Source organism: Episyrphus balteatus, chromosome 3, assembly GCF_945859705.1.
Source record: "Episyrphus balteatus chromosome 3, idEpiBalt1.1, whole genome shotgun sequence".
Lineage (NCBI taxonomy): Eukaryota > Metazoa > Arthropoda > Insecta > Diptera > Syrphidae > Episyrphus > Episyrphus balteatus.
Genome location: NC_079136.1, coordinates 46,487,397 through 46,515,296, shown reverse-complemented (window position 1 = coordinate 46,515,296; position 27,900 = coordinate 46,487,397). Strand labels below are relative to the sequence as shown.

At 28.3% G+C, this 27,900-nt stretch overlaps 2 protein-coding genes across 4 annotated transcripts in view; one reads left to right on the top strand and one right to left on the bottom strand.

Annotated features, from left to right (window-relative positions):
* Positions 1-27,900, bottom strand: part of LOC129913190 (uncharacterized protein DDB_G0288805) — a 306,856-nt gene that overhangs the window by 49,689 nt on the left and 229,267 nt on the right. The gene's annotated exons all lie outside the window — the stretch shown is intronic.
* The window catches only part of LOC129913188 (oxysterol-binding protein-related protein 8), a 78,434-nt gene that overhangs the window by 24,638 nt on the left and 25,896 nt on the right, over positions 1-27,900 (top strand). For 2 of the 3 annotated variants that reach the window (XM_055991741.1, XM_055991742.1), the window contains exons 2-3: positions 27,268-27,323; positions 27,394-27,543. In XM_055991741.1, the coding sequence (XP_055847716.1) occupies positions 27,268-27,323; positions 27,394-27,543 (206 nt within the window). Of the gene's footprint in view, positions 1-4,670; positions 4,770-27,267; positions 27,324-27,393; positions 27,544-27,900 lie in introns of all 3 variants that reach the window. The other variant, XM_055991739.1, reaches the window with a different exon arrangement.

Sequence of the window (27,900 nt, the reverse complement as noted above, 5' to 3'; positions counted from 1 at the left end):
GTATGAGGCAAATTGCACTTTTTGAACTAGGTATGCAGTCCTATGTTTTCGAGGCTACTCTTTTCAAATCTGCTATTCGTTTTTTTCTATTTTTTTTCGTTGCAGAGATATTCACTATTTTTTTTTGACAAAAACAACAAATTTTGGCATTTACGTCAAATTTTTCATGCAATTTACCTATACGGCAAACGCATTTTGGACAAAAATTTAAATATTTTGAAAACTAAACGAATTTCAGATGTCTAATAACATGTACATATATAAAAGATACATTTTAACTATATATCATACTAAAAAATCAAAAAATGCCAGCGCGCGGTTAGTTCTTTCGCAATAATCTTCCGAACATTTAAATGCGATTTCCCAAAAATGTAAAAAATGGCGTATACGGCACTTCAATACTAGGGCGACGAAATGTCATTAAAAATATCGTGATATTTTTTATTTGTCCAAACGTATGATTTTATAAAAAAGTCATACGAAAATCTATTTAGATGCTATTAGAACACTTTAAATTCTAAAAATAACTACAACTTATTTTCTGTAGATAAGTCCAAATAATGTTCAGACTGAAATTCAATTGAACTCAGTTACAAATGTCTTATATCGATGAATTGTATGGAAAAGTTAAAAGTAGCACGCGTTCGGGTGGAAAACTATACCCAAGTAACATTTGAGCTTCTATAAGATGTAACTGAAGCTAGAAATTAGTATTGATAAGGTTTTTATATAATGTTTAAAGAGGAATTGAAATAAAAAAATGAATCCTAGTAAAATCTTTATGAAACTGTTATACAAGTCTAACCGAAGCTGTTAATTTAATTTCTTTTTTAATTAAACAAGTTTTTAATCTGAAATGGTTTATAAAACTTCAATAGATTTACTTTTATTTATTTGTCATAACTTTAAGAAATGCTCTTTATTGTTTTTGTATTTTTCCAAATATGTATATTTGACTTTCAAGTATGTGCAATTACACAGCGTTTTACGGGAATCCCCATAAAAAAAATCATTGTCGTCTGTGTTTTTCAGGGGCGGATCCAGGATTTTTTTCTGGGGGGGGGCACAAGGGACGGATTGGCAAAAAAAACAGCAATAACAGTTAGAAATAAAGTGAAGTATCATACGACTGACTAACAAGCAGAAAATTTTAACGACCCACAGTGGTCTAAAACCTGGCCAAAAATATTTAGGCACATTTCCGACATCAAATAGGTACCAAATGACCAAAAAGTTATTCGGAAGGAAAAATTTTCATTTTCTTGTTACAGTAAAAGCCACTTAAGTGCTTACCCACTTACCCCTGGATTAGCCGGAAGAAAGAAAATATAAAAATCAGAGCATGCACTTACTTTCCTGTGCTATATTAAAGTAAGTAATCTATTCTTTATTTAATTTTTTTACTTAAGTTGTTTCATCAAATAGTTTTTGAGAAATTAAGTTTTAAAGATGAAATTTTGAAAAAAAAAAATGTTTACGTTTTCTAATTGATTTTGTATAAAATTTTGCAATATTATGGACATAATTATACCATTAGTTAATGACCTAGTAGTTTTTAGTCAAATACTAAAGACTTCATTCTAATAAATATTAAAGTTCCTAAGAATAACAAAAAAAACTGAATCATTTTTTGCTGGGAAACCCAGTTTTGTTTTTTTTATTTGCATCAACCTTTTGTAACCCAAGGTCGTAAATTAATAAGTCAATCGATTGGCCTTTATCTTTAATAAAACACGTATTTTTTTAAATTCAATAAAATCATTATTTACTTAGTTATTTCGATATTTATGGAGTAAAAAAAAATTTTAAATAATTTATTTTTATATAAAAATGCAAAAATTCAAGCAAAAAAAAATAAAACCCCGTGGGTTTACTAATAAAAACTTTTTTCTGAATTTCGTAGTTTTTACACAAATTAGCTTATTTTCAAAAAAAGCCCAACTTTCAACATTAACTGTCAATTAAAAACTATTGGTGTTATTTATTAGAAATTTGAAGTACTATCTCGATAAAGCAATACTTAAAGATTATATTAGAAGCTTCAAAAGAGAAAAAAATAGTTCGTAGAGCTTTTATGCAATCTTTTTCGGTTTGTTACAGAAATGTCACATGGGGCTATAAGGGGTTAAATTGTTTTATATCTCAAGAATATTGTGTTCAAATTGTCGGTCTCTTGGAGCCAAATTGACCAAGTTATGAGTATTTTAATACTTCCCTTAGGAACGTTTTAGTCTTTTAGTCCAGAGTTCAAAACTTTAAATTGTTATCCCCACAACTAATATTTTCAATGCCGGTGATCCTCATAACTTCAAAACTACTGCACCGATTCTTTTGAAAGGAGAATGGGCATTTTGGACGTTGAGCGGCCATCAATAAAATTGGTATCAAATGAAAGAATTATAGCCCAGGAAAAACTTTTACTATGGACGTTTCGCTGTATTGCGTTAAGAATGCAAGATAATGCAGTATTAGTATTGTTAATGCATTGTTCAATGTATGAAGGAAAAACTGATTTATATTTTTATTTGGAATATAAAATATGATGCTCTGTCATTTTCCCTGAGCATGAAGACATTAATCTTGAAAATCCGACCAATAGAACTCATAATATAAGATTTTTAAGACAACCATTTCAGGTTCGAAAGTTTTCAAACAATTCAAAGTAACAAAAAATTGAACAACAAAACTCTACAAATAGGCTTGAATTTGTTGTTTTAAAATGCTTATAGTTTGGGTTCTAGTGGTTGGATATTCAAGATAAAGGTCTTCAGACTCAGGGAAAATGTAAGAAAATAATATTTGCACATAAAATACACAATTGAGTTTTAACATTGAGACATATATAAAGTGTTAAATGCAAAAATGCATTTTATCCGTTATTGAAACACGTCACAGGGATAAAACTTCTGCACAATATATGTAAACCTTAATTACATCAAAAAATAACAAATTCATTCCTGGCCACGTAACGTCCACGTTTCATACAAACTTGCCCATTTTCCTTTGAAACACTATTTTTTTTACATATTTTTAAAGGTATCCCTGGAGAAATTTTCTCAATAAAATAATATTTATAAAAATCTATAAGTAAGGGTCGCTTTTAAGAAGTTTTTTTCAAAGGGTCTTTATTTTCGGGGTGCAAACTTGGACAAACTTCTGAAATGCAAGTTTGTTCTACATATCTAGCAGTTCTATAATATATAGTTTATGCAATGTTGTGGCGTGTTCCGCTATTTAAAACAAAACTAATGTTAAAAAAAAAAACAACGAGAAAAGTGCAAATTTTTTAACCCCTCCGTATGAAAAAATAGAGTTGCATATACAATTATTTTTTTTTTAGAATATCATTCAATGTCAATCGATGTCTATATCAAAATTTTTCACCAAAATCACTTTGAAAATTCACTTTTTTTTAAATCGAAAATAAAAATTCGTGTGTACCCAACAAATAGCCATTTATTTATTTGTGAGGTGGAGCTTTTCATGGGAAAGGGATGCAACAAACAATAAAATTCGCATTTTCAGCCAGAAATAGACAAGTTTCACTCAAGTTATTTCTGTTACTATTCATATATTTTAAAAACTCTTAAAGTTTGATTTCCTTTAAGTATGAACTTTAAGTTCTGGGGGGGGGGGCACGTGCCCCCGTGCCCCCCCCCCTTGATCCGCCTATGGTGTTTTACATATAAAAACGCTGCTATTAGCCTCTAGCCTTTTATGTCGTCCGCCTTAAAATGTGTCGAAAATTTTCTTTATTTACATATTTCTGAACTTTTTAGTCCGTTTGCGTGTTAAGATATGTAAAGTTGAAAAAACATCATGCTTTTAAGTCTCGTTAACAATCTTTATCAGGTTTTTCTGAATGCCTTTATAGGGCTGCTAAGCAATTTTTAAAGTCATTTTTACTATTTTCCCTTCTTCTTATAACTTCTATAAGTTAACTTAGCGAAGTTTTAAGTAATTCACTCTCAGTGCAGTTTAAGCAATAGTTCGAGTGAAAGTCTTTCAACTTTGTATTCCTCGTTATATTTTACTCAATCAATTGATAAAAAAAAACTTCCAAAGGCTAAACAAACAAAACAAAATATATTTATAATTATAATAACAGAATTATTAATACAGCTTTCTTTTTTTTGTTTAATATACATAATAAAATGTGTGTCATTTTATTCTTTATTGTAATTGGCTGCTTTTTATACATTCCAAATCTATTTGTTTGAAATTTTTGAGCTACATATCTAATCTTAAGTACTATATATCTCTCTATACCTATAAACATTATTAATATCACAAAACTAACATGTCCACTTTTATACTCTTTTATAAAAATATTTAAAAAAAACACAACTTTTTATGTGAGTAGTTTTTACATTTCACTGGAGTCCAATTATAAATATCTGTATGTATATATAATATAAACATTAACATAATTTATATTTAAATAATTAAAAAAACTATATTCATTCATATTTTTATTTTTTTTTTATTTTAAATTTTACTATATTTTAATTTTTTATATTAATATCTATTATTTTTTTTTGTGTATGCTATATAACTTCTAAAATGAAACAAAAAAAATCTTTTTTCCATAAAAATAAAACCATACGCATCTGTCAATTAACTGCGACAACAAAAAAATCGTATCCAAAAATATTAATAAATAATCCTAGCCGACGAGAAAATACTTCGACGAACATCAATGCAAGTTCTTTTACCAAAACGTCCTTCAACTGACAGTTTAAGCAACAGTCCAGGTCCTTCATCACCAGGTGATAATGAAATAGAGTAGTTGGCTTTTTCTAAAAAAAATTAAAACTATAAATATATTTTGTTTCTATATTGTACATAAAGTATCCAAATTATATTTTGTTTATTATTGTTTATGTTTTTTTTTTGTTTGCCTGGTAGATGTACGTAATAATAAATTAAAACAAAATTAAACTTGCGTAAAACAAATGTACATTGTGTACAGAACTTTAAAATAATGACAATTAAGTTCAATCCACAAGCCACAATAATACCCAGTTTACACTACTTTTATGCGTTACATATTTTTCGGTAATTTCTAACAGAACGATCACGTGTGTAAGTTTAGTTAGTAGGTTCCAATCCGCTCAAACAATCATGTTTCTATAAGATCGTTGACAAAATTGGAACAATGACATAAGTTGGCATTCCAGTGGGGTGCCACCTACGTCACTTCAAATACGCAAATATTAATTTGAAAGTTGATAACAACATAGTTAAGTATTCTTGACAAGACGAAAATTGCAACGAGTAGAAGCAGTAAAAACCAGCTTTTACACGGTGACTCTATACACGTGACTTGCTTTTACATTCTACGAGTGAGAGTAGAAAATTCATCATGTAGCTCTTTCGCACTTATTGAATTAAAAATGAGTCGTGACTCTTGAGTCCCCGTGTACTATTCATATAAGAACGATTAACTAAATTTCCTAAGATTTCGTTTGAAAAAAAATAAAAATAACAATCTATATTCCAGTTTAACGAACTCTTAACTTTGCGCCTAATAAATCATTTCGTTGACATTTTTAAACGTCACTTTCAAATGTCATTCGAGGATCCACATTTTCAAATTCATCAAACAGATCTTGTCAGATGAGCGTTTGTTGGGTGGTGTTGGAGTTTGTAAACGTTAAGTTTTTTATGCAATGACATTTTCACCAGGCAATAAGGAGTCGTGTCAACATGTCAAAGTCAAAAGTTAAAACCCTTACTTTGATGAAACTGACAGTTGCGAAGATTAATAAAAAACAGGCTTTGAATAGGTACATTTTTTTTTATAAAATGGATAACTGCTCAACGATTAAGGAAAAATATTGAATTGATTTGCAGAAAAATAATTTTATACTTATTTTGTACGTTTTTAAAACAAATGTCAGATTCGTCAAAGTAAAAATTTTAAGTTTCTGAGAAAGATACATTGACGTTTGGTTAAAAGACCTTTTACGTACATATTGCTTAAGTGATTCCTATAACTGAATCTTCTTTCTTGATGAATTAAACAAATTTTAAAATAAACCTTAAATTAATTAAATGTTTTGAATTCGTTGATCGTTAGTCGCCCTTATATGAATAATTGTTAATAGCTGATAAAAGCAATCCCACAAAACGTAAAATATACAAATGAAACCATTCAAAGCTATAGAAAGAAAAATAAAAAACGCATAAAAACACAACAAACTCAAATGTAAAAACAAAACGCATAAATAATTATACTCATTACAATTAGGTCTGTCATGTGTACATTGCTGCACAAAAAACAAAAGTTTTCGCTATCGTTGTTGATGTTTTGTTTTATAATTTTCTCGGTATCTGTGTTCTATTTTTTTTTTTTTGGTTTGTTTTGTTTTCGTTGTTGTTATTCTTTATTGTAATTTCTTATTTTTTTTTTTCTTCTTTTAAATGTCATGGTGGTTTCTTTTTTGTTGTTGTTTAAATGTCATTTCAATTATGAATATTAGAATAGGTTTTGTAATATGAATAAAGAAAAAAGAATATTTTTTAAAATCTTTAATAAGGGTAAGTACATTAATGGTGCATTTGAAGTTTTCATTGAAAATTTAAAGTTCATATTTTAACCTTTTCTTATTTTAAATAGGAATACAAATTTTATGGTAGGGTTCTTCTAGGAAATGAATAAATGTCAAAATAAAATGTTAAATTTAAAATGTTTCATATTCAAAAAAGCAATCATCATTGGAATTATGTTTTACTGGGTGTACACTGAACATGGAGGCGTTCATTTTGAAGTAACGCCATTTTCGACTCATAAAATTCAAGTTTTCGCGTCGGCATTTTCAAAATACACTTTAATAGGCCTGTTCCACACTCGATCTGAAACTTCCGAATTCAATTATATTGGGATATTTTTGGTCTGAATCTGTTTCCACCTTCAAAAACGACAAAATGAATCTCCAAAAATTTCTTTAGCAAGAAATATGAGTTCTGTCAAATAATAGGTTGACGTATATGCAGAAATTTGACAGACATCCTAATTTAATGTACAAAAAGTGTGAAACAGACCTATTAAAAGCCTTTCTTCTTTAAAAGAATGGCATTTGGTGACACAGATATTAATTTTCACGATAAAATTACAAAGAAAACTGAATTAAAGTGACACAATTTTCAATATGAAATTTGGCTTGGACATGTTTAGAAAATATTATTGACTAAATCAAACGCATTTACTAAATGGAAATTTAGTTAGACGAGTAAAACGAGACTATCTTTCCCGCCATCAAAATTTGTTCAAATCGGATTTTTTGCTTTGACAGCTAGCTAACCAATGCGAAACATAATACATGTCTAACTAGCATGGTCAAAGTAGGGGAAGTGGGGGCAAGACCGCCTATGGGGACGGTTTTCGTACTTTGTTGTATGAAAAAAAGTAAAATTGGCAACACTTGCAATATCAAATAGTTGCCCTTTGGTACGATCGATCACGTCTGTAAGTTTTAGCAATTTCGGTTAAGACCCCGAAGAGTTACGGTAAATTTTGTGATTTTTCATCAAATTGTTATCGTTCATTGTGAAAAGTCAGTTTTATTTTTGACACTGAAATAATTACAATTTTTAACCTTTCCTTTTTTTATAATAGAAACTGAATATTTAAAAGTATTTTCTGTGAAAGAAGGAGTCATAAAGATACATAAAAAAAAAAAATAATACAGAAAATAAAATATGATATGACTGGGGCAAGACCGCCCATGGGCGAAATTGGAAGCTCTGGTAGCTTAAACAAAGTGAAAAAAGAAGTTCACCGTTAAATCTTCCAAAAAGCTAAGCAACAGACGCCAAACAATACTGTAATTGATGATTCTGATGAAGAGGATTTTGCAGATTGTATTTGTACCTTTTATCTGCAACTGTTTTCTTGATCCAATCCAAAGTATTGTTGTATTAAGTGCAAAATGTGTACCAAATGGTACCAAAAAGCTTGTGCTGTAGTGAGAACTTATAAAAATATAGCATAATTGTGTTATTATTACAAATAGGCTGCATTTAAAACAAAAGAAACGGCCTTTCTACCACGTTTTTTTGTTTGATGTTTTTTTAAAACGTATTATCTTTTTAGCCCAGGGTCAATAATTTTTTAAACCAAAAAAAAAATCATAGTAGGATGAAACCCATTCGAAAAGGAATTGAATATGATAAAAATGAAGGGAAAAATAAATTACCGGCGAGCCGAGTTCGGGAAGTGGTAGGGTTGAGTTTTTAATGGTAAAAAATGGTATATCTCGATTTCCGGCAAAACTACAAGTTCTATGGAAAAAAGTTGTATGGCAAGAATGTAGGTAATAAAAAGATCTACAACTTATGTATTAACAGTTTTTTCACATAACCTCAAAATTTATGTGAAAAATTCAAAAAAACCGAGTTTTTGGTTTTTTATTTTTATCTTTTTCAAAAAAAAGTTTTTTTTCTACGAAATTTGGTGAAAACTTACCTTATTATGTCTCGAATACACAGTAATTTATTTGATTAAAAATATTAATTTTTTAACCTTTCTTTTGACTTAATACCAAAAAAAACACCCTAATTTTCAATCGAAAATTCACGTGTCAAAATATCAGCTTTTTTCAAAAAATCGGTGGGCATTTTGTTCGGTAAAATCTCTACTTTCCAATAGTTTAAACAAAAATATACATTAGTATACCAAAGTACATGTAAAAATAAAAAACCAAAAACTCGGTTTTTTTGAATTTTTCACATAAATTTTGAGGTTATGTGAAAAAACTGTTAGTACATAAGTTGTAGATCTTTTTATTACCTACATTCTTGCCATACAACTTTTTTCCATAGAAATTGTAGTTTTGCCGGAAATCGAGATATTTTTTACCATTAAAAACTCAACCCTACCACTTCCCGAACTCGGCTCGCCCGTAATTTATTTTTCCCTTCATTTTTATCATATTCACCTCCTTTTGTAATGGGTTTTATCCAACTATGATTTTTTCTTACTTTTTAATGTTTTTGAAGGCTTCGGTACTGGTCTATATATTCAGTATTTTTTTATTTATTTTATAATAATGAGAGTTTCTGCAAAAAACATTAAACTTAATGAATAAAAACTTTATTCTATTTAAGAGATGTTTTTTATTGGTTTTTAAGACAGTCAAACACTAAGTGGGCGGTCTTGCCCCCACTTCCCCTACATCTAATAGTCTTATTGGAATTTCAATATTTTTAAATTGTACAAAAATTTACAATTTTTTTTAAATTATTTCATGAAAAATGTTTCTAATATGTACATTAAATTCACTGTCATTTTAAATGATTACCAAACGAATAATTTGAATGTACATTATTTGCATGAGGTTTACCAACATAATTTTTATGGTAAATCTAGATTCACAAATCCACTGGCGTAAATGGTATTCTCGCCATCAATCTGAAGATCATTTCATCCATGCTGCAAAAAATACTTTGTATCCTTATTCCTCGGTCCGAACTACTTTCCTAGTCGTTGAAATACAGTAATTGCCTTAGCTGTAGCTTGCATTTGTATCCATTATTTCCAAGTTCTTTCAAACATCCATCAGTAATCCGCTTAACCAATAGCTTGAGCTTAAGCAACAAGCTCCGTGGTAATCTGATGGTACATACAAACTATATCTCATACAAAAAATCTTTACAATGTTTCAAAGAAAGTAATATTATTGCGCTTGATATTTCAAAAAATAAGTTTCGTATCAAAATCTAACACGTGCAAACAAATTAAAAAAAAAACAACTACCGAACATTATTTTTAACCTCAATAATATTGCTGCAGCTCATTATTTTCAAAACTTAATTTACAATTCAATATTTTGCATCTCATTTCAAACCAAAAGATTTTTCATAACAAAAGGTTGTTATTTTTTTTTTTAATTTAAGCTCGCACCTTATTCAACATTCAAGTATCCACCATCCACATCCTCCATAAATTCTCTTTTTCTGCATGTATTCTGGTCTAGTTTTTGTTGCATAGTTTCACCTACACAAAGCAACAAAAATTATCTCTTCCGAAGCAAAACTTTAATAACTGTGGCATTGTGTGTAAAATATTCAACCTTTTTTTGTATCGGTGATTTTAGATTGCTGACAGGTTTTTGAAAATGCGAACATGCATGCATGAATAATGCATGGGTTCGTCCTTGATAATAAATTCAAATTTTCCTCCTGTGAGGGAGTGAAAAAAAAGAAGAGTTTTCATGCCGCGTTGAGAGAGTTGTATAGGATTTCCTGAATCCTTCCTGACATAAATTTGTTCAGTTCTTTTAAGTAAATTTTGAATAAAATATAAAAAATTGGTTGAATGACTGTTAAACCAAATACCAGGAAACTACATTACATACGTTACAATACATTTATGTTTCTCTTAAAGTTAGAAGCCTTAGGACTTAGCATTCTACAAAAGTGCTTATTGCAACTTTACTCTAAGTTACACCGTTAAGGGGACTTTTAGCGTATTTCTATAACAAAATTTCGACTTAAGAGTATTGTTTAAGCAAACACCAATAAATCTGCTTGTGTAGATTAATTTTTTTTTAGATAGCCACTGTGGCGTATGTGTAACTTTTTTTAAATCAATTTTTGTTAATTTTATAAGCCCTTTTCTTTTGCTAAACGAATAATGAAAGTCGAAATAACATTTTTTTTCTAAGCAATATCATCATAATCGGACCATATGGTTTCCTGTGAACCCGCAATACACTTTCACGGCAAACTACTTTGTGTTGCTCTTCATTGTCGGATAAAGACAACCAATATAATTCTTAATAAAAATCAAACCATTAAAATATTATTTATAAAATTTAATATACATATTTTATCTCCAAAAATTAAAAATTAAAGTGTTACAAAACAAAAATATCAGCTGTTATATTCACTTCTTTTATGCAGCTGCTCATCTGATGACATTTCAATGACACTTTTAAAATAAAATGGGCTATTAGTTTATAGGGGTGTTTAAAAACTTGTTAAATTATAAAGTGATTTTTGAAACCAAAAAACCCCATTTGAAGGTATAAAAGCCTGATAAATGTTTAAAACTCGTAAAATCGGGCAGCTTACCTCCATTAAAACTAAAATAGGTAGGTATCAAATGAAAGATAAAATGAAAAAATTGAGTTGCTACTTTTAAAATGGGAACTTCTATGAGCTATCCCTATCTAAAAGAAAAAATTGTCAACTTACTAATTTTGTCATATCTTTGTAGTTTTATAAAATGCCAAAAAACGCCCAAATAGTGAAAAAAAAACAATAAAAGGAATGTAGCCTACAAATATGGCAACCCTATTCCGATGAAAAAAATAACTACAAATAATATTTTTTGAACAAAAGAGCATAATTTTGTATACACTAAAAAGCTAAACTTTACACCAATCTTTAGCTGGCACTCTCTTCTATCTGAAAATTGCCGGGTGCCATCTCTAAAATATTGGCAAGTACTATAAAAAAAAAAAATCATGTGTGCAATTCACACGTGGTTGAAGTGAAACCTTAAAAATCATTTTAAAAAAATCGAAAAAATATAACTTTTTTTATTCCATCACTTTTTTGTATATGACAACCTACAATACATTTTATACCATCTGAAAGCTAATTGTTTCAGCTCAAAATATTTATATCGACCATGTCTATACAACATCTACAAAAAGAGCTAGAATTTTTTTAACGCCATTAAATCCATTTTCTAAAAAACAACTTTATATCATTATTATTTCACATTTTATAAGACGCTTCAATCATATTTCTATCATGCCTACAAAAAAAGTAAGAATTTTTTAAAGCCAACCATGTCGAAATTTCAAACTGAGATTACGGTACTTCCTCTACTGCTGGCTGGTCATCGGCAACAAATCTTCACAGGTGTTTTGAGGTATTTTTCAAGTTTTTCAATTAAAGATTATATAACTTGTAGAGCACGTACCGTTATGTGTGATATATTAAATGAAAGGTAATATTATCAGCATGCGTATTGAAGTTAAATAAATTTGTTATGTGCTCTAGATCAAAAGATATAACGTGTTTAGAAAAAGAACATCTTTTCACCGTTATCTCAGAATTTTGAATATAAAATTAACTGAAATTTTGCACAATCATAATTTATTTAATTACCTATCTACTGTATTTCATTCATCTATCTATTAAAAAAAAAGTTATGATCAATTAATTTTTCGTGTCGCTTTTTCGTTTCATCTTGTTTCAAATCACTACGATACTAAAGAAGTTTTCACTTCAAAAAAACTGAAATTTCTGATTTGAAATTAGAACAAAACATTTTTGGAGAAAGAACAGGCTTTTTTGGTGCTGTCGCTAATGGTCTTTCGATTGCTATTAGTTCATTTATTTATTACGTAGGTACATACAAAAAAAATTTAAATGTTCTAAGAAATCTATAAATTTTCCTAGCCTGTTACTTTTTACTTGCGATATAGGTACTATATATCAAGTTATGCATTCGTACAAAAAAAAAAGTTGAGATAACATTTTTCCATGACATTACGATGGTCCGTCTGTCTGTCTGTCTGTCTGTCTGTCTGTCTGTCTGTCTGTCTGTCTGTCTGTCTGTCTGTCTGTATAAGGAGCTACAGCCTAAACGGATGGACCGATTAATGTCAAACTTGGTATGTAGCGTTATTTGGCGACTCTCCAGAGGGGTTTTTGGAATTAATTTTTTTGGACCAAAAATAACGGTACTTGTCATATACCGATTTTAGTAAAATTCAAATATCTCGAAAACGGCTCCAACGATTTCGTTTAAAAAATTTAAATGTTAGTTTTAAGCTAAGGTCTATATTTCAATGAAAAAATTTTTTTTTGAAAATCATTATTAACGGTACCTGCCATAGAACCGTTTTTTCAAATTCGAATATCTCTGAAACTTCTTATTCGATTTCAACGAAACTTTTTGTGAAGAAGCATTTATATAATTTAAATATAAACCAAAAAATAAAATTTCAAAAAAAAGAATTTTTGGATTTCTAAAAAAAATTTGAAAATTTTTTTTTGAAAAATCAAATTTTCGAAAACGGGACATTGAATTTTTTTGAAATTTTGTTTTTAGATGTTGATTAGTGATTTCTACAAAATGGCATACCAATATTATTTTCAAACTTTTTTTCCAAAAAATTATTTATAAAAAATTGTTTTTTTTAAAAAACGGCTCTAACGATTTTGAAATTTTTTTTTTCTAAAAATACACGTTAATATATCAATCAAAACTGCATACTTGTTTTGGAGGGCAATTCAATTTCAGATTTTATTTTATTTTTTTTTTAAACGAATTTTATTTTTTTTTTCAAATTTCTATATAAAAAGTCTTAAAAATTTAAGCAACTTTAACTCCAAGAGCAAGTTCGTGCGACCCAGTCGTGCATTTTATTTCATCTCCTATTCCAACATTTTTTTTTGATTATAATCTCGAGTAATTTTTCTTAATACAAAATTTATCCTACATAATGCTTTTATTATAAGTACAAAAAATAATGTTTTCGTGCGTGTTTGGATTAGGATTTTTACAAAATAATATGTTATTCAAAGTGGACACAAGTCAACTTAATTGTTTTGCGTGTGTCAGACAATGAGTACTGTCAAAATTTAATGAGTATGTTCATTTATAACATTTTATTTTTATTAATTTGGGACATAAAAATATGACATGTCATGTGTTTTATATTAAAACTAGGTAACAAATTTAACACGAAACCCAAAAAAAAAACCCTCATCCTTAATTTGTCTCATCTTATACATTTTTAAACTCTTAAACTGAAGAATACAAAAAGTCAGAATAATTCTTGAAACCACTATTCCATTAGCTACTTTAAAGGAACTCCTTCTTCATTAAAGCCTTAGACTCTAACATTTAAATAAATAGACCTAATTAAAAATTAAAATACTCAACTGTTAAACTCAAGTACTATTTGACGACTATACAACAATTAAAGCAGTCATTTAACGTGGCAAAGGTCATCTTGAACTGCTTAACACATAAATCACTTATTTAGTCCATTAGGCTTTTATGGTTTTGTTAAATACTCAACGCATTCGTAAATGTAGATACTAATCCACCCAGTGATTACTGATTACCATTTAGAGGGCTCCAAGTGCTATCGACATTTTGCACCCAGTTTCTCTAATTAGATATTCACTCTCTCTGAAATGTTTCATTTACTTTACTTTCTTGTTGTTGTTTATATTCTTTCGCATTAAAAAGGAAAATTAACTTAAATGAATGCCTTTTTAATGTATTTTTTGTATATCATTAAATTTTGACAAATAAATTCTTATGACAAAAGGAGTAGGTATATTTAAGGAAATGAATTGTTGTGATTAGTCATCATACGGAAATCTTAAAAAAGTGGTTTATAGAGTTTCTTTTTTTTTGTTATTCACAAAAATAACAAATACAAAAAAAAAAAATATAAACTTTAGAAATGCGTGATTTCAGGATGATATCATAAATTATATTATACTCGTAAAATCCTTTTGTTATATGGTTGCTTTGCATGCGTCTTTTGTCATCATTTTTATTTCATCATTATTCATGTTTTTTTTTTTGTTTTAAAGCCTTATTCGTCTTGGTTATTTATCTTCTTTTTTTAAACAGTCTATATACCAAGACAAGGAAATAACTAACATTTACCTAGGAGCTTTTTTAATATTCTTAGGAATTCTCCCGTATTATAATATTTTAAAATGAAAATAAGACAAATATTTACTCCCATATTTGGGTGAAAATTCTGCTTCATAACGCAGAAGGATGAATATTGCAAAAATTAATTTGGACAGCTGATAAGACTCGTGCCAAACAGTTTGTTTTTTTTTAACCCCGCCAATACTTAATACCAAACTAAATTTATTTCAGCCAACTAAAGAGAGAACTTTAGAAAGGATGAGGTATACATATTTTCAAATACCTTGATTTTTTTTTATCTGCAGAAAGTTTACAGAAAATAGGGTGAATGAAGCATTCTAATATATCTAAATATTTTTTTAAATTAAATTTTTTATTATTCATATCATTTAATAGAATCTGATCGGGACAGAAAAGAACAGCAAAAATTCGAAAAGTACATGTTTGTACGTTCCATGAAGAAAAATAAATTTTGCACCATACTACAATTTGTCTTTTTTGTTCCATGAAGTTGTCCAGCACAGTTTAGTTCAAGATTTTCTGCTTCAACTTTTGAGGTAGAATTGAGTGAGAATTTTCAAGCAGCATCTGATATGTTGTATTTGGCCAAAAACATGATAAAATAAATTAAAAAAAGTGGAAATTTCTTTAGGATCTTTTTAATATGAAGAACAAATTAAGAATGTTAACAAATATAATAATTAATTACAATTTATTTGAATGAAAAATCAGTACAGAAAAATTTTTTTGAGCAACACTCAAGCCTGTTCCGTTCTAGTTTTTCCTTATTAAACATAGGTATTAGGGTGCTTCTTATATGGTCGAAAAAATCTTTTTTCGATTTTTTAATGGGACACCCCTGCATTATGTTCTACCATATAAGCATAGTATATGGTATTTTTTTCTGATTTTAATATTAAAATTTAGGGGTCGCTATCATTCACTACCATTTACTAAAGATTTAAGTAAAAAAAAAGATCAATTTCAACAATTTTTTTTTTGTTACAATACAAAGTACGCTTAAGACCCGATTTTTCAATCTTCTAATAAACAGTCAGTTAATTGTCCGTCGAATAAAGATATTAGGCTCATAAACAATCAGATAAAATCATTGAATTTTTCAATTAAGAAAGATCACTCAGTTAGCTATTCTACAGAATAACACAAAAAAAAAATGTCAAATTCAAAAATATTCAAAATTAAACTTCATTTTTATTCCGCTGTATTTTTATCAAAATTTCTTTCAAAACAGTTAAAGATTTAATATAAAGTACTTAATTCTGATTACAAATTTAAAAATTTTCTGAGAAAAAAAAAACAACTTTTGGTGTATTTTTCAAAACTTTGAATTGTGGTAGCGACCCCTAGAACGTGTTTAAACTGGACCAAATTTTACCTAATTTATATTTAAGGCAGGAAGAACAAAATGAAAGGGTGTCCCATTAAAATTTCGAAAATTGATTTTTAAGAAACACCCTAATAGGTATTCTACTTATTATTGTCAACAAGGTTTTTGTCACAAGAACCACAACATTTCTTTAAAGGTGCGTTCTTGAAATATTACCATAATTAAATACAAAAAAAGGGTTTTTATACCATTCTAAAGTAACGGAGATGACATATTGACGCTTGTGTTCAGTTTATCTCATTGGAGAATCAATCATTTTTTCTTTACACTTTTATATATGTACAAATTTTCCTTGAAATCGGTTAATACTTCTTTTAATTTCCCCAGAGATTCAACCAAAATTGTCAGCTTATTTTTGAAAAAATCGCTCTTTTAGCTGTATGATTTTTATACTTTGAACGACCACTAAATAAACATTATTAAAAAACTTAGAAAATGATCTTGACCAAAAAATTTTGTATAAAAAATAGTACGTATACGCCATGGTGTGCCGCAAATCGTTCGATTTGTCACTTACATGTTTATGTGAATTCATTAACATTTCCGTCAGTAATTTTATTTTAATTTGACTCAAATTATTCAGATAATCAAAACTTATTTTATCACAGTATTCCGGTAGTTTCTCATTTTTGCCGTTCCAAATTTTTGTTGGACAATTGCAGATTCGTATTTAGCATCGAAAAAATTATACAGTTACTCACCCAAAAGCTATTTTACTGTATATTTCTATCTTTAACAATTTTTTGTATGGTAAACGCATCCTAAAATTCCTTCAAAATATTTGACGCAGTAGTTGATGCATTTGGAAAAATAAAGAATTTCATGAATTTTTTAAGACAAATTTGCATCTTCAACGAACTTTGCATAAATATGCCCTAACACAAGGCGCTCAAAAGACAATGGTTTCCGTGAAAAATTTTCCTATCCCTCATCAAAATAAATCTCTAAGCTACATATGTATTTCTAAACTAAATATGTATTTTATTTTAACTGTTTTCGAAATTATTCAGTGACACCATTATTTGTAACACATACTGTTACACGCACAATTCTCCTATGAACCATTTATTTCAAATTTGAATTGATGTGCAAAAAAGTATCTGGGGTAAGAGAAGATCTGTGTAGTGTTCCTCCTATCGTAAGCTTATAAGGTGGTTATAACGAGAACGACGACTACTGACGACGATGACGGACGTACAGGCGCGACGTGATAGCTTCACTAAATGGGTGCGATACTTGAGTCTGTTCTGAAAATGTATATTATGCCTCTGCTGGCTGCTGTGGCTCTATGGCTGCTTAATCATGCGGCCATGACGTCAGACATCTTTTCATCTCTGATTTTATTCATCATCTTAGTCCGCATTAATATTTCAATTGCTCCCTGTTGTATTTAAAGAAGAAGGAATTTCATTGTTGAATATAAGTATCTTTGGTCGTTCGGTGTATATCTGAAAAAAAAAAAAAAAATGACAGAATATCATTAAGTATGATAAAATGTGAAAGAAAAAAAAATTGAGGGGAGGATTTCAAGCTTGTGGAATAAATATTACAATTCGTAGAAAGTTTTTGTTGTTTATATATAGTAAATCAGATTAACATAGATTTTCATACTGGTCTTAAAGTTTTAAATGAATAGAATGTGTGTATGTGGGGACACAGAGATTTTTTTCAAAGTACCTACCTAAGTTTATATTACATGACATATAATTGATGTAGTATTTTGTTTGAGAGAAAAAAAATGTTAAGTGGATAAGTACCACTATCCATTAGATTGCTGTGTTGGAAAACACATGAGCGTGTAAATGTACTTCAATTAAGTCGTCAATTTTGTGTGTTAAGCTTCCCATACTCGTGTCCGATGGTTACAAGCTATTAATTTTAACGACTACCTTCTAAATACTTGTTTTGCATATAGAATAATATAGCACAGAGCATTAACACTTAAAGGTCATGTTATTATTTTTTTTTAACAAATGTATAAAATTTTACATGTTGTTAGAATAAATATATACCAGTTTTGTTTTTGGTCAATTAATTCACATATTTTTATTTGTGTTGCAAATCTGATCAACAAGCAGTCATTTTTGAGGCGTCAAAATGTAGTTGCTTTCAAAATTAAAAACATCAATTAAAATGAAAATATATTAATTGTATTATTTTAAGACAATTCCGTGACTGCATTTCTGTTTGTTTTTGGTCCAATTAAATTTTTCAATATTCATTCAATATTGATATATTGTTTGATTTGATGATGCAAAAGAGAATGAGGAAAAAAGCTAGATTTTGAAGCAATTTTTCAAATAGTGAATTTATATTTTTGAAAATGTACTTTTGTGCAATATTGAAAAATGAGGTAGATACATCAAACTATCAATCGGATTTTCAATTTGCTGACAACACAAATGTTATGATCGTTTCTTGTTACATTTTGACATGCAATTTATTTGGTCTGTCATCTGTCGTCGAGTAAACAGCCCAAGACGAACGACTTCGGTTTATTTATTAAGGATAGTATTTTTTAACTATACCTAAAATTTAGTGGATTTCTGCATGCTTTTTTTTGCAAATATGACTTCCGTTTTAAATTAAGCTGAAAATCATCTTACTATCATAAAAATAGGCATCTTGGCAATAACCATGAAGTCCTCTTGAAATTCGCTTAGACTTAGGTATTCCTTTTCTCTTTAAGTTTATCAAAAACGTCTCAAAAGATTTTGATGAAAAAATTCAAAAGTCTACAATGCCGTAAGCAAGAAATAACATTGTTAAATGTTTTTGAATATTTGTATACCTAAATACATTATGTGACATTAATATCTTTAAAGATTTTGTAATGGTTCAATTTAAATTGAAGAAAATAATATATTTTGTTGCTTCTGTGCGTTTAAAGAATGGATCATAAAAGACTTGGATTTTGGACTCGAATGGTCTGTTAAATTGAATTTTTTTAATTCTTCACGTAAAAAATCTATTTTGCAGAAGCTGAGGATGAGTTTCTGATAACCATCATTCAAAAAGAAATCCGCCGCTCTGGGATAAAAGGCGAAAATACTTCAGAGACTTGCAACATTTTGCAACAAATGGCTCACTGTTTGTTAGGGTAGTTTTCGCCCCATTTTCAAAAGCTGTCAACGCCTGCAAAATGGGTGCATTTTGAAATATGAACATTTAAATCGTTTTCGTTTGACATTATTTGTATTGTATGCAATGTTAAATAATTTTAAATAAATTCAATATTAAAAAAAAGCATTTCAGTTTTGGTTCCCTAACCATTTTAATGACTGTAGTTTTTTTTTCAATTACAGTCGATTCCCTCAAAGTCGAACTTCATCCAGGTCGAACTTCCCTCTAAATCGTACTTTTTCACAATTTTTAATGAAACCGCCTGCAGCAAAATGATTAAATAGATTTCTCTTACTCGAATTTCCCGCAAAATCGAACCAATATTGGTGTCCTGTGAAAATTCGACTTAGATACCGATTTTGTTTACTTTAAAAAATTTTTTTTATTTGAAATTTAAAACTTCAAAAACAAAAGAGCTTTTTAATTTTTTTCTAATAGATGTCAGGTAAATATACATGTGATTTTTATATTTTGAGCTTTTTTTACTTTTTTGTACTTTTTTGACTTTATGTTTTGATGTAGTTCAGGCTTTACGATTTTGAAATGAAATCAGATATATTGAATTTTCAAAAAAAAATTGAAAATCGTTATTTTTTGTTCAAAAATTTATTTTTTAATATTTCTTATTATTTATAATTTTTTTAAGAAAACAATGATCAACACCTAAAAACGATTATCCAAAAAAAATATGGTCTTTTAATCCAAAACCGTTACTAACGGTTCAAAAAGTATATATTTTTCTGTCGTTAAATTCCACTATCACACTACTTATCTTATACTTACTTATCACACAAAAAAATTAATCCAACACATTAGAGCAATTTATTTGTAAAAAAAATATACTTCTTTGTTATATGACAGGTATTCCTTATAGTTCCATAACATATTTTACCAGTTTTAAAATTTTACTATTTTACTATCAAGCTCAGAAGTCCAAATTCAAAAATGTATATAAACAAAATAAGCATTTGATACTTTAAATAATACTGCTTTTAAAAAGTCATATCAATTAAGAAACCCTTGTCACTTTGTCAAGTTGAAATAAAAGCTTTTTCTAATAAATGTAATATCCTCTTTTCTTCAGTTAAGAGTAATTTACATGTAAAGTTATACTGAAGTATCTGGAATTATATATTACGTTATTGAGTTAGATCGGACAAGGGCAAACAAAGAGCATATCAGTTTTTTTATTTTCTTTTCTTGATGTAGCAATTGGTTTTCTATTTAAGCTTCATAACTCATACAAAATATTAGCTGCAAAATATAAATACAAAATTAATTTTTGTTTGTTTTTGCTTATCTGTTTTCAATTCAATTAATTAATACAAATTATATGATGGAAATTAATTTCAAACTTTATTCAGCTGTTTCATTTCTTGCCAAATAATTAACTTGAAAAAATAAACAAACACAATTTATGACATATATACGAATAAATATTGATGTATGTAGGTACTGGAAAAAAAAACACAATCTTTCGAAATAACCGATCTAGACTATGCGCAACTTGATTATGGTTGTGTTTTTAATAAAAATAAACATTTTACTATAGTTCTTTAGGTATCCGTTTCTTATTGCACATAAATTTGGTGATTTTGTATACATCCTCACTTTATATCGAGCAGCTTGAGCTTTTGTGAGTTTTTGAAATTTTTGCCATTTCTTTAGCATTGCCTTCATGTTTTTTTTCTCAAAGAAAATAAATTTGAAAAATGTCAACTCAATCAAACGATTGAGAGTGTAAACTGTTTTATTTTAAATGATTGGGTGTTGCTGCTTTTTTTTATTATAATAAATTGATAACATCCAAACTTTTTGAACTTTTCCGCAAATTGATATATATTTTTCTATTCTTTATGGATAGTTCAATGTAATCATTTTGGTTATACACATTTAATCAAATACATAAAGGCTTTTGAAATTAATTTTACCGACAAAAAACATAACAAAATTAGTCTAATTATGCTTTAGATTAATAGATTGAACCTTTAGCGGATAAAGAAAATATAAAAATAATTTTTAAATTTTTAAAAGTGGCTTCATAAAGTTTATCAAAAGTTTTTAGAAGCTTTAAAATAACACTGCCCAACACACAAAAATTTTCCAGACCGTTGTTTATCAATTCTTACTAAATTTAGGGTGCTGATTCCAAAAATAACATAAGTTTTTTTCTAGCAGCTCTAGTTTTTAAATTATTCATTCATAAAAATTCATAGAAATTCATACAACTTTTTTTTGTTAAATGTTTTTTTTATTTAATTTTTTTTTTATATTTTTATTTTACTTACTGAACGAAAATACATTACATTCAAAACAAATTTTTCCAACAAAACTTAAAAAACGCTTGTAATACTAAAATCTAAAAAAAAATAGTATGAAAATACCCCAAAAATTTGAAAAATTAAAATATCTTTAAAAAATAGAGCTCTTAGAAAGCAACCAGTGTGATTTTTAGGCTTAGTGCACCCAAATGCATTAGGTTCGAAAAGAAAATTTCTCGAAAATGTTAACAAACAGGTAAAATATGCATAACTTTAAAATAAGTGGAAAACTAAAATATTTAAAAAAATAGAGCTCCTAGAAAAAAAATAAATGTGATTTTTAGGTTTACTGATCCCAAATACATTGAGTTTAATATAAATTTTTCAAAAACTAGAGCTGCTTGAAAGAAACCAATATTATTTTTGTGCTTACTGAACCCAAATCTATAAAATTTGATATAAATTTTTCTGGAAAATTTTAAAAAGTTGAAAATTGTTGACCAGTGTAATATAACAGAAACTACAACTATCTGTTCTAGTCAATCTCAAGAGCTTCTCATTCAGCCCAATTTCGGGCACATTTTTACAAACAGAGATTCTTTTATTGGTCGGACTAACCGACTAACCCAACCACCCCCTCCCCCTATTTAGATATTAAGAACTTCAAAACATAAGTGCATCGGTATCTCTTTACAAATACCTGCCTTTTCTCTTAACGCTCATTTTGTGTTTTGAATGTTAAAAAATAAGCTCTTACTTCTTCAGATATCTAATTTCCCTGTTCCCCTATTAAAAGAATTTCATCTTGTCCCCATCTAAATGAAACTAAAATCGATCCATGAACTAGAATTCAGAAGATTTTCAGCTCCTTAAAGTAGTATTAAAGACAGAAAGGTACACTTCTTATACTCATACAATATTTTATTTTCAACAATAAACGTTTTCGGGAATAACAATTCCCATCAAAAAATTATTTAAATTTTTGCTATACAATCTGAAGATGGGAATTGTTATTCCCGAAAACGTTAATTGTTGAAAATAAAATATTGTATGATTATAAGAAGTGTACCTTTCTGTCTTTAATATTGAAACTCATACAGTTCCTGAACGTATTTTGTACGTATAATTAATTCCTTAAATTAGTTTCAAAGTCAATGATTTTCAAGATTTACCCGACTGGAACAGATTACAAAATTTTTGGCAGTTGCAGTTGCTATTGATTATAACAAAAATTCACTTCCATCTCTTCGTGCATAAAGATACTTTTCGTTCTTTTTTGGCTTCATTTATTGATTCGTTTTTATTTTTTTTTTCCCAACTCCATCGTAAAACTTTATCGTCATGTATTATATTTCATGATGCAGTCACGATGATTTTCAGATTTTTTGTTCAATTAGAGGTAAACCACCATAATGAAGAAAGTTGGATGAAAAAGCAGATCCTTTTTAATTACACTCTTTAGTTATTCGACTTTCCTTAACTTATCCAACGTATGGCTTTTGAGATAAAACGAAATTTTAATTAATAAACTTATAGTTTTCAACGTAACGATTTCTTGACCTTGCTATCGGTTTTAAAAATCCAATCACACAGTATACCAGTCACAGAGTATACTCGCCACACATAGTAAACTTGAAAACAAACAGGCAAAGCTTTGAAAACTAGCACCTTTGTTTATATACAAAGTAAATATGCTGCTTGCATACTAATTAAGTTTATTTTTATTTAAATCCAGGAAATGTAGTTACCAGTGAAAATAAGTCGTTAAGCGTGTGAATTACTTTGTCAATAATCTAATCCAAAGCAAATCTTTCCCACTTGCTCATTTTACCAATTACTTAAATAATTATAAATTAAACTGCCAGAAATAAAAGTTTCGTCTTGGTTGTTAACCAATTACTCGCACTTGTACATTACTCTACTCAATCTACATTCAAAATTATCTTTGATTGTTATCTTGTTGGTTTTTATTTTTTCTTCTTTTTTTTTATTTATATGTTCTACCTGATGTTTTTTGTTTATGATTATATTCACTCTTCTAACTAATCTACCTCTTAAGTTCTTTAAAGTATAAAGAAAAAATATAAAACATAGGTACTCGTATGTACAAGAATGAAAACCACTAAACAAAATTAAAATAAAATTCTCCTTCAATGAATTGTGCCGTGCACTTGGCCAAAACCTAAAAAAAACTACCCCAAGAAAACTATACTTCAAGAACATTTTAGCCATTCAAGAAGAAGAAAATAGTGTGCAGTGTTGAGGGTTTATTTTTGTAGAAAATTCCCAATAGTTTTTACAAAAGTACCTGCCATTTTTTAACTTTTAATATTTTTTCTGAAGTGTTGAAATTTTGATATAAATTGTTTGCTCATGGCGTTAAACAAAACAGAATTGAAATTTAAACAATATATACTATTTTGGTGGTACTATTCAAATTGTGTACCTATTTATTTTTTTTAAGAAAAAAGTAAAAGTATTTAAAAGCTTAATTTTTGCAAGCTTAAGGAAAATGTATAATGTCTACACACAGAGAAAGAATAACTATTTAAATAGTTAAAACCGGGATAGCTATTTTAAATAGTCATTATTGACTTTTTAAATAGTCAAATACAGCTATTTTAATAGTTAAAGTTAACTTTTTAATAGTTAATTTAGAGAATACGAGTACTTTGATTGACTATTGTCAAAAATAACTATTTTTTTTAACTATTTTAATAGTTATCCAGATATTTACTATTTTGTTCTCTGAGTGTTCAAAAAATTGGAAAATCATTTATTTTCTTTAAATTATAAATTTTGTTCAATACGACTTAAGAATACCTAAAACCATAGCATTAGTGAATATGAAAAAAAAAAATGTATCTGTAATCCGTCTGTCCGTAAAGGGATTTACTTCAAAGTTAGTAACTAGCGTTTCTTGGATATTTCTTAGAGGCATTTTAGGAATATTCTTTTGAACATAACGTTAACGTTTCAGTTTTGAAAAAAAAAAAATTATTTTGCTCCAAAACGTATTGGTTAAATAAATCATACAGATATTTTTGAGAGAAGTTCTATTTTTTCTGAACGTTCTAAACGAGAAACTAATTTCTAAAGTTTGTACGATATTTCATGGAAACATCTTTTATTGTATTCTTGTAATAATTAGGTATATAACGACCCATTTAATTTTTTTGTAAACTCTTAGTTTTAGACACATATTTGAGAGGAATCTTAAAAAATGGTTTTTTAGCTACGCGTAGCTACGTGAAGCAACATTTTTAACCAAACTAATCTAACTCCACCGTTTGTCCACCATTCAATTTTTTTTTTGTTTCTTAGATTTTTATAAAAAAAATCATCTTAAACGCTTAAACTTAGATTTAAAAAATAAATTATTTTTTTTCGCGACACCCCAAGGTGGATTTTTTGTTTGTTGAAAACCGAACATTTTTTAGAGGTGCAGTTAAGGCTTTTGGAAGTCAAACGTTTTTATTTTTGTATTTTGTAATTTTTACATACCATACATAGTAAAATTTTTCATCCGATTCAAATAACATAAGAAACAAAATGGCATCCTTTTATCGAAGCTTAAATTCATTTAACAAGTTATTTTATTTATTTTAAGAGCGGATTTTATATTTTTTTTTTCATTTTTGTGCCTTTTATTTGATTCCAAACTCATTACTGTACAGGCGGTCGGTGCCATGACTAGATAGTAAAATGGACATTCCTTTTTGCGTAGATAAAAAAAAAATTGACAGTCTCCTCAACTTTTATAAGAGCAAGTACGAGTGACCCATTTGTAAACTAAAAAAAAAACTCTAGACCAGAATTGTACAATTGGGAATTGTAAAATTGGGTTTGAAATCAAACAAATTAGTAACAAGACTTTCCTTGCATGTTTTTGTTCCTTGAAGGTTAAGATTTTCAAGGATTGGAAAGGAACTTAAAACAACATAATGTTCAATAGGGTTTTTGAATTTTGTTTAAGCCTAAAAACAAAGAAACCCGTCAAACGGCTGTTTCGAATTTGATACAAAAATAGTGTGCAATTTTTCCAATCAAATTTATTTTTTAATTTTAAACTTTCCTTCAAACCAACTATCCCATTTGAAAAAAAATTTGCTTCTTTATGAAAAGAATGTTCGTTATCTTAAAAAAACTCAAAAATTTTTTTGTTTTGAAAGATCAATTTTTCAAAATGTTTTAAATTTCTTTCGAAATATTGTGCCAATCTCTTCTTCTTAGTGATAGCAAATTTTAACAAATGAATTTCAAGATTCTAAACTCCAAATTTTTGCGTCTCTTATATACGCTATCTGCTCGCAGGTTAAGAGCTCAAATGAATCGTTTTCATTTTTAGGCGCTCCTGGAGGGTTTGTCAATTTCTCGCTATAGGCAGTACCTCTAAAAAAGTTTTATATTTTAGGTGGTGGAGGTTGGGAATCGAACGTATCCCTCAAATTTACCATTGCAATTCGGGGTTCTACATTTACATTTCTTTATGTTTTAATTTATTTTTGACGCTCAGCCAATTACTACGTGGACAAAGACTAAAAAACTTGGAATAAGTTATGAAATTTCATACAAAAAATATACTATTTTGAACTTATTGTGAGCATGCAAATATTGTTTAGATGTGTTATAAAATCTGTTAAGGGGTAACAGCAAAACTTTGAGTGGCTTTTTTGGCGCTGTTCTCCTATCAAAAAATTATATAGATTATAATCTAATAATAAATTATTATAAGCGTATAGAAATGTTCCCAAATTTAAGTAAGATTATTTCATCAGAAGGTCAGAAGTATAGCTTTCAAGATACAAAGGATCCACATTGTATGTAAGAATTAATCTGTTAAAAATTGGAACTTTTTTCTAACATTTTATGATGGAAAAGATTGGTCAAAAATGTAAAAAAGCTGAACAAATTTAAAATCTATTTTCTTGAGGTTTTTAATAATATTGATAACTTAGCTTTCCTTTCGTGCGTAAATTTCTTTTTCAATTGCAAACGAAGAAAAAACAAGACAAATCCATTCACTTTAGCTTGTATTGTTGTCATAAAATCTTGAAGAAGGGGACATTTTTTTCTTAATCCCACAGCACTGGCCATGTAATCGTTCTTGACGACGTTGATTGGCTTTTCATGTTTTTATTTTTTTTATATTTTGTTTTTGTTGTGTTAATTTTAATGTTTGTATTTTGTTTCACTCACTTTTATTTTTTATTTAATAATTTATTGATATTCACTGTTAGTACTGCGGTAGATATAGACTCACAGCTCGTTTAATTATTTTAATTGATGTTTATTTACGATTTGCAATTTGTTTTTGTTATTTCATTTTCTTCAACTCATTTCGCTGTCTAATATGTGTGTTTTTTTTTTTTATCTAAACACAAAAAAAAAAAAATATTGTTTATATCGTACATTTCGGACTCTCTGTGATTAGTTTTCTTTTTGGCCAGAAAGTGGACAGTAGAATCGTTGTTGAACTATAAATTAAAAAAATAATATAAATAAAATAAGAATAGAAACACAAAATAAACAAAAAATAAAATTAAATAAATTAATACAATTATTTATAAATGTAAAAATAGAATGCGCATGTTTTTATAATCTGCCTTGAGATACATTTTGCTCGTATAGTCTTGTATTTTTAAATTTTTATGTTTTTATTTGAACAAAACAAATAGACAAAACAAAAATAAAAGAAATTGTTTTTTTTTTTTTTTTTTTTGAAAAACTGTGTTGTAATAGAAAAAGTGCAGCAAATTTTGATCAAATGAATTTTTGATCTTTCAGTACTTTGAATTTTGGCTAATTTCGTGCAATGAAATTCTTTCTAGGCATCGCCAATTGGGGAGACAGTAGCTCAAAGTTTGATGGCAATTCGACAGATAAAGTAAGATGTTTTTTTTATTTCTTTTGAATTGTCGATTAAAATTTACAATTTTTTTTTTGTATTCCTTCAGCAACAACCAACAGATACATCGAAGCTCAATCGCAAAGAGTCGTACAAAGCACAGAGGAAGAATTATCGTCGTGAGAAGAAGCGCGTTGCGTCTGAATTATTAAATTCATTGCAAGATCCAGCTGTCATCGTTCTCGCTGATTGGTTGAAGGTAATTTATTATTCAATTTAAATTATTAATTAAGAACTTATAGACCGAGAGCCGGCAGCATATTTTGGCAGTTTTGATATAACCGAAATTCGAGTGTGCACATATCTAGATATGCACCACAGTATGTCAACGGAACAAGTCTGGCAGTGATCTTTTTCAGCTTTCCCTTGCCAGACGCATCCAAAGTGCAGCAAAAAATCTATTTTTGGCGTTTTGGTATAACCGAATAAATGATACACCAAAAAATCATAAAAAATCCCCTGATTTCGAATCTGTGGGTACCGCAAGTTTCTTTTTCAGCTTTCCCCCCGCCAGACCGCTTTAAAGCATTTTTAAGTGCATTTTTCTAATAAAAAA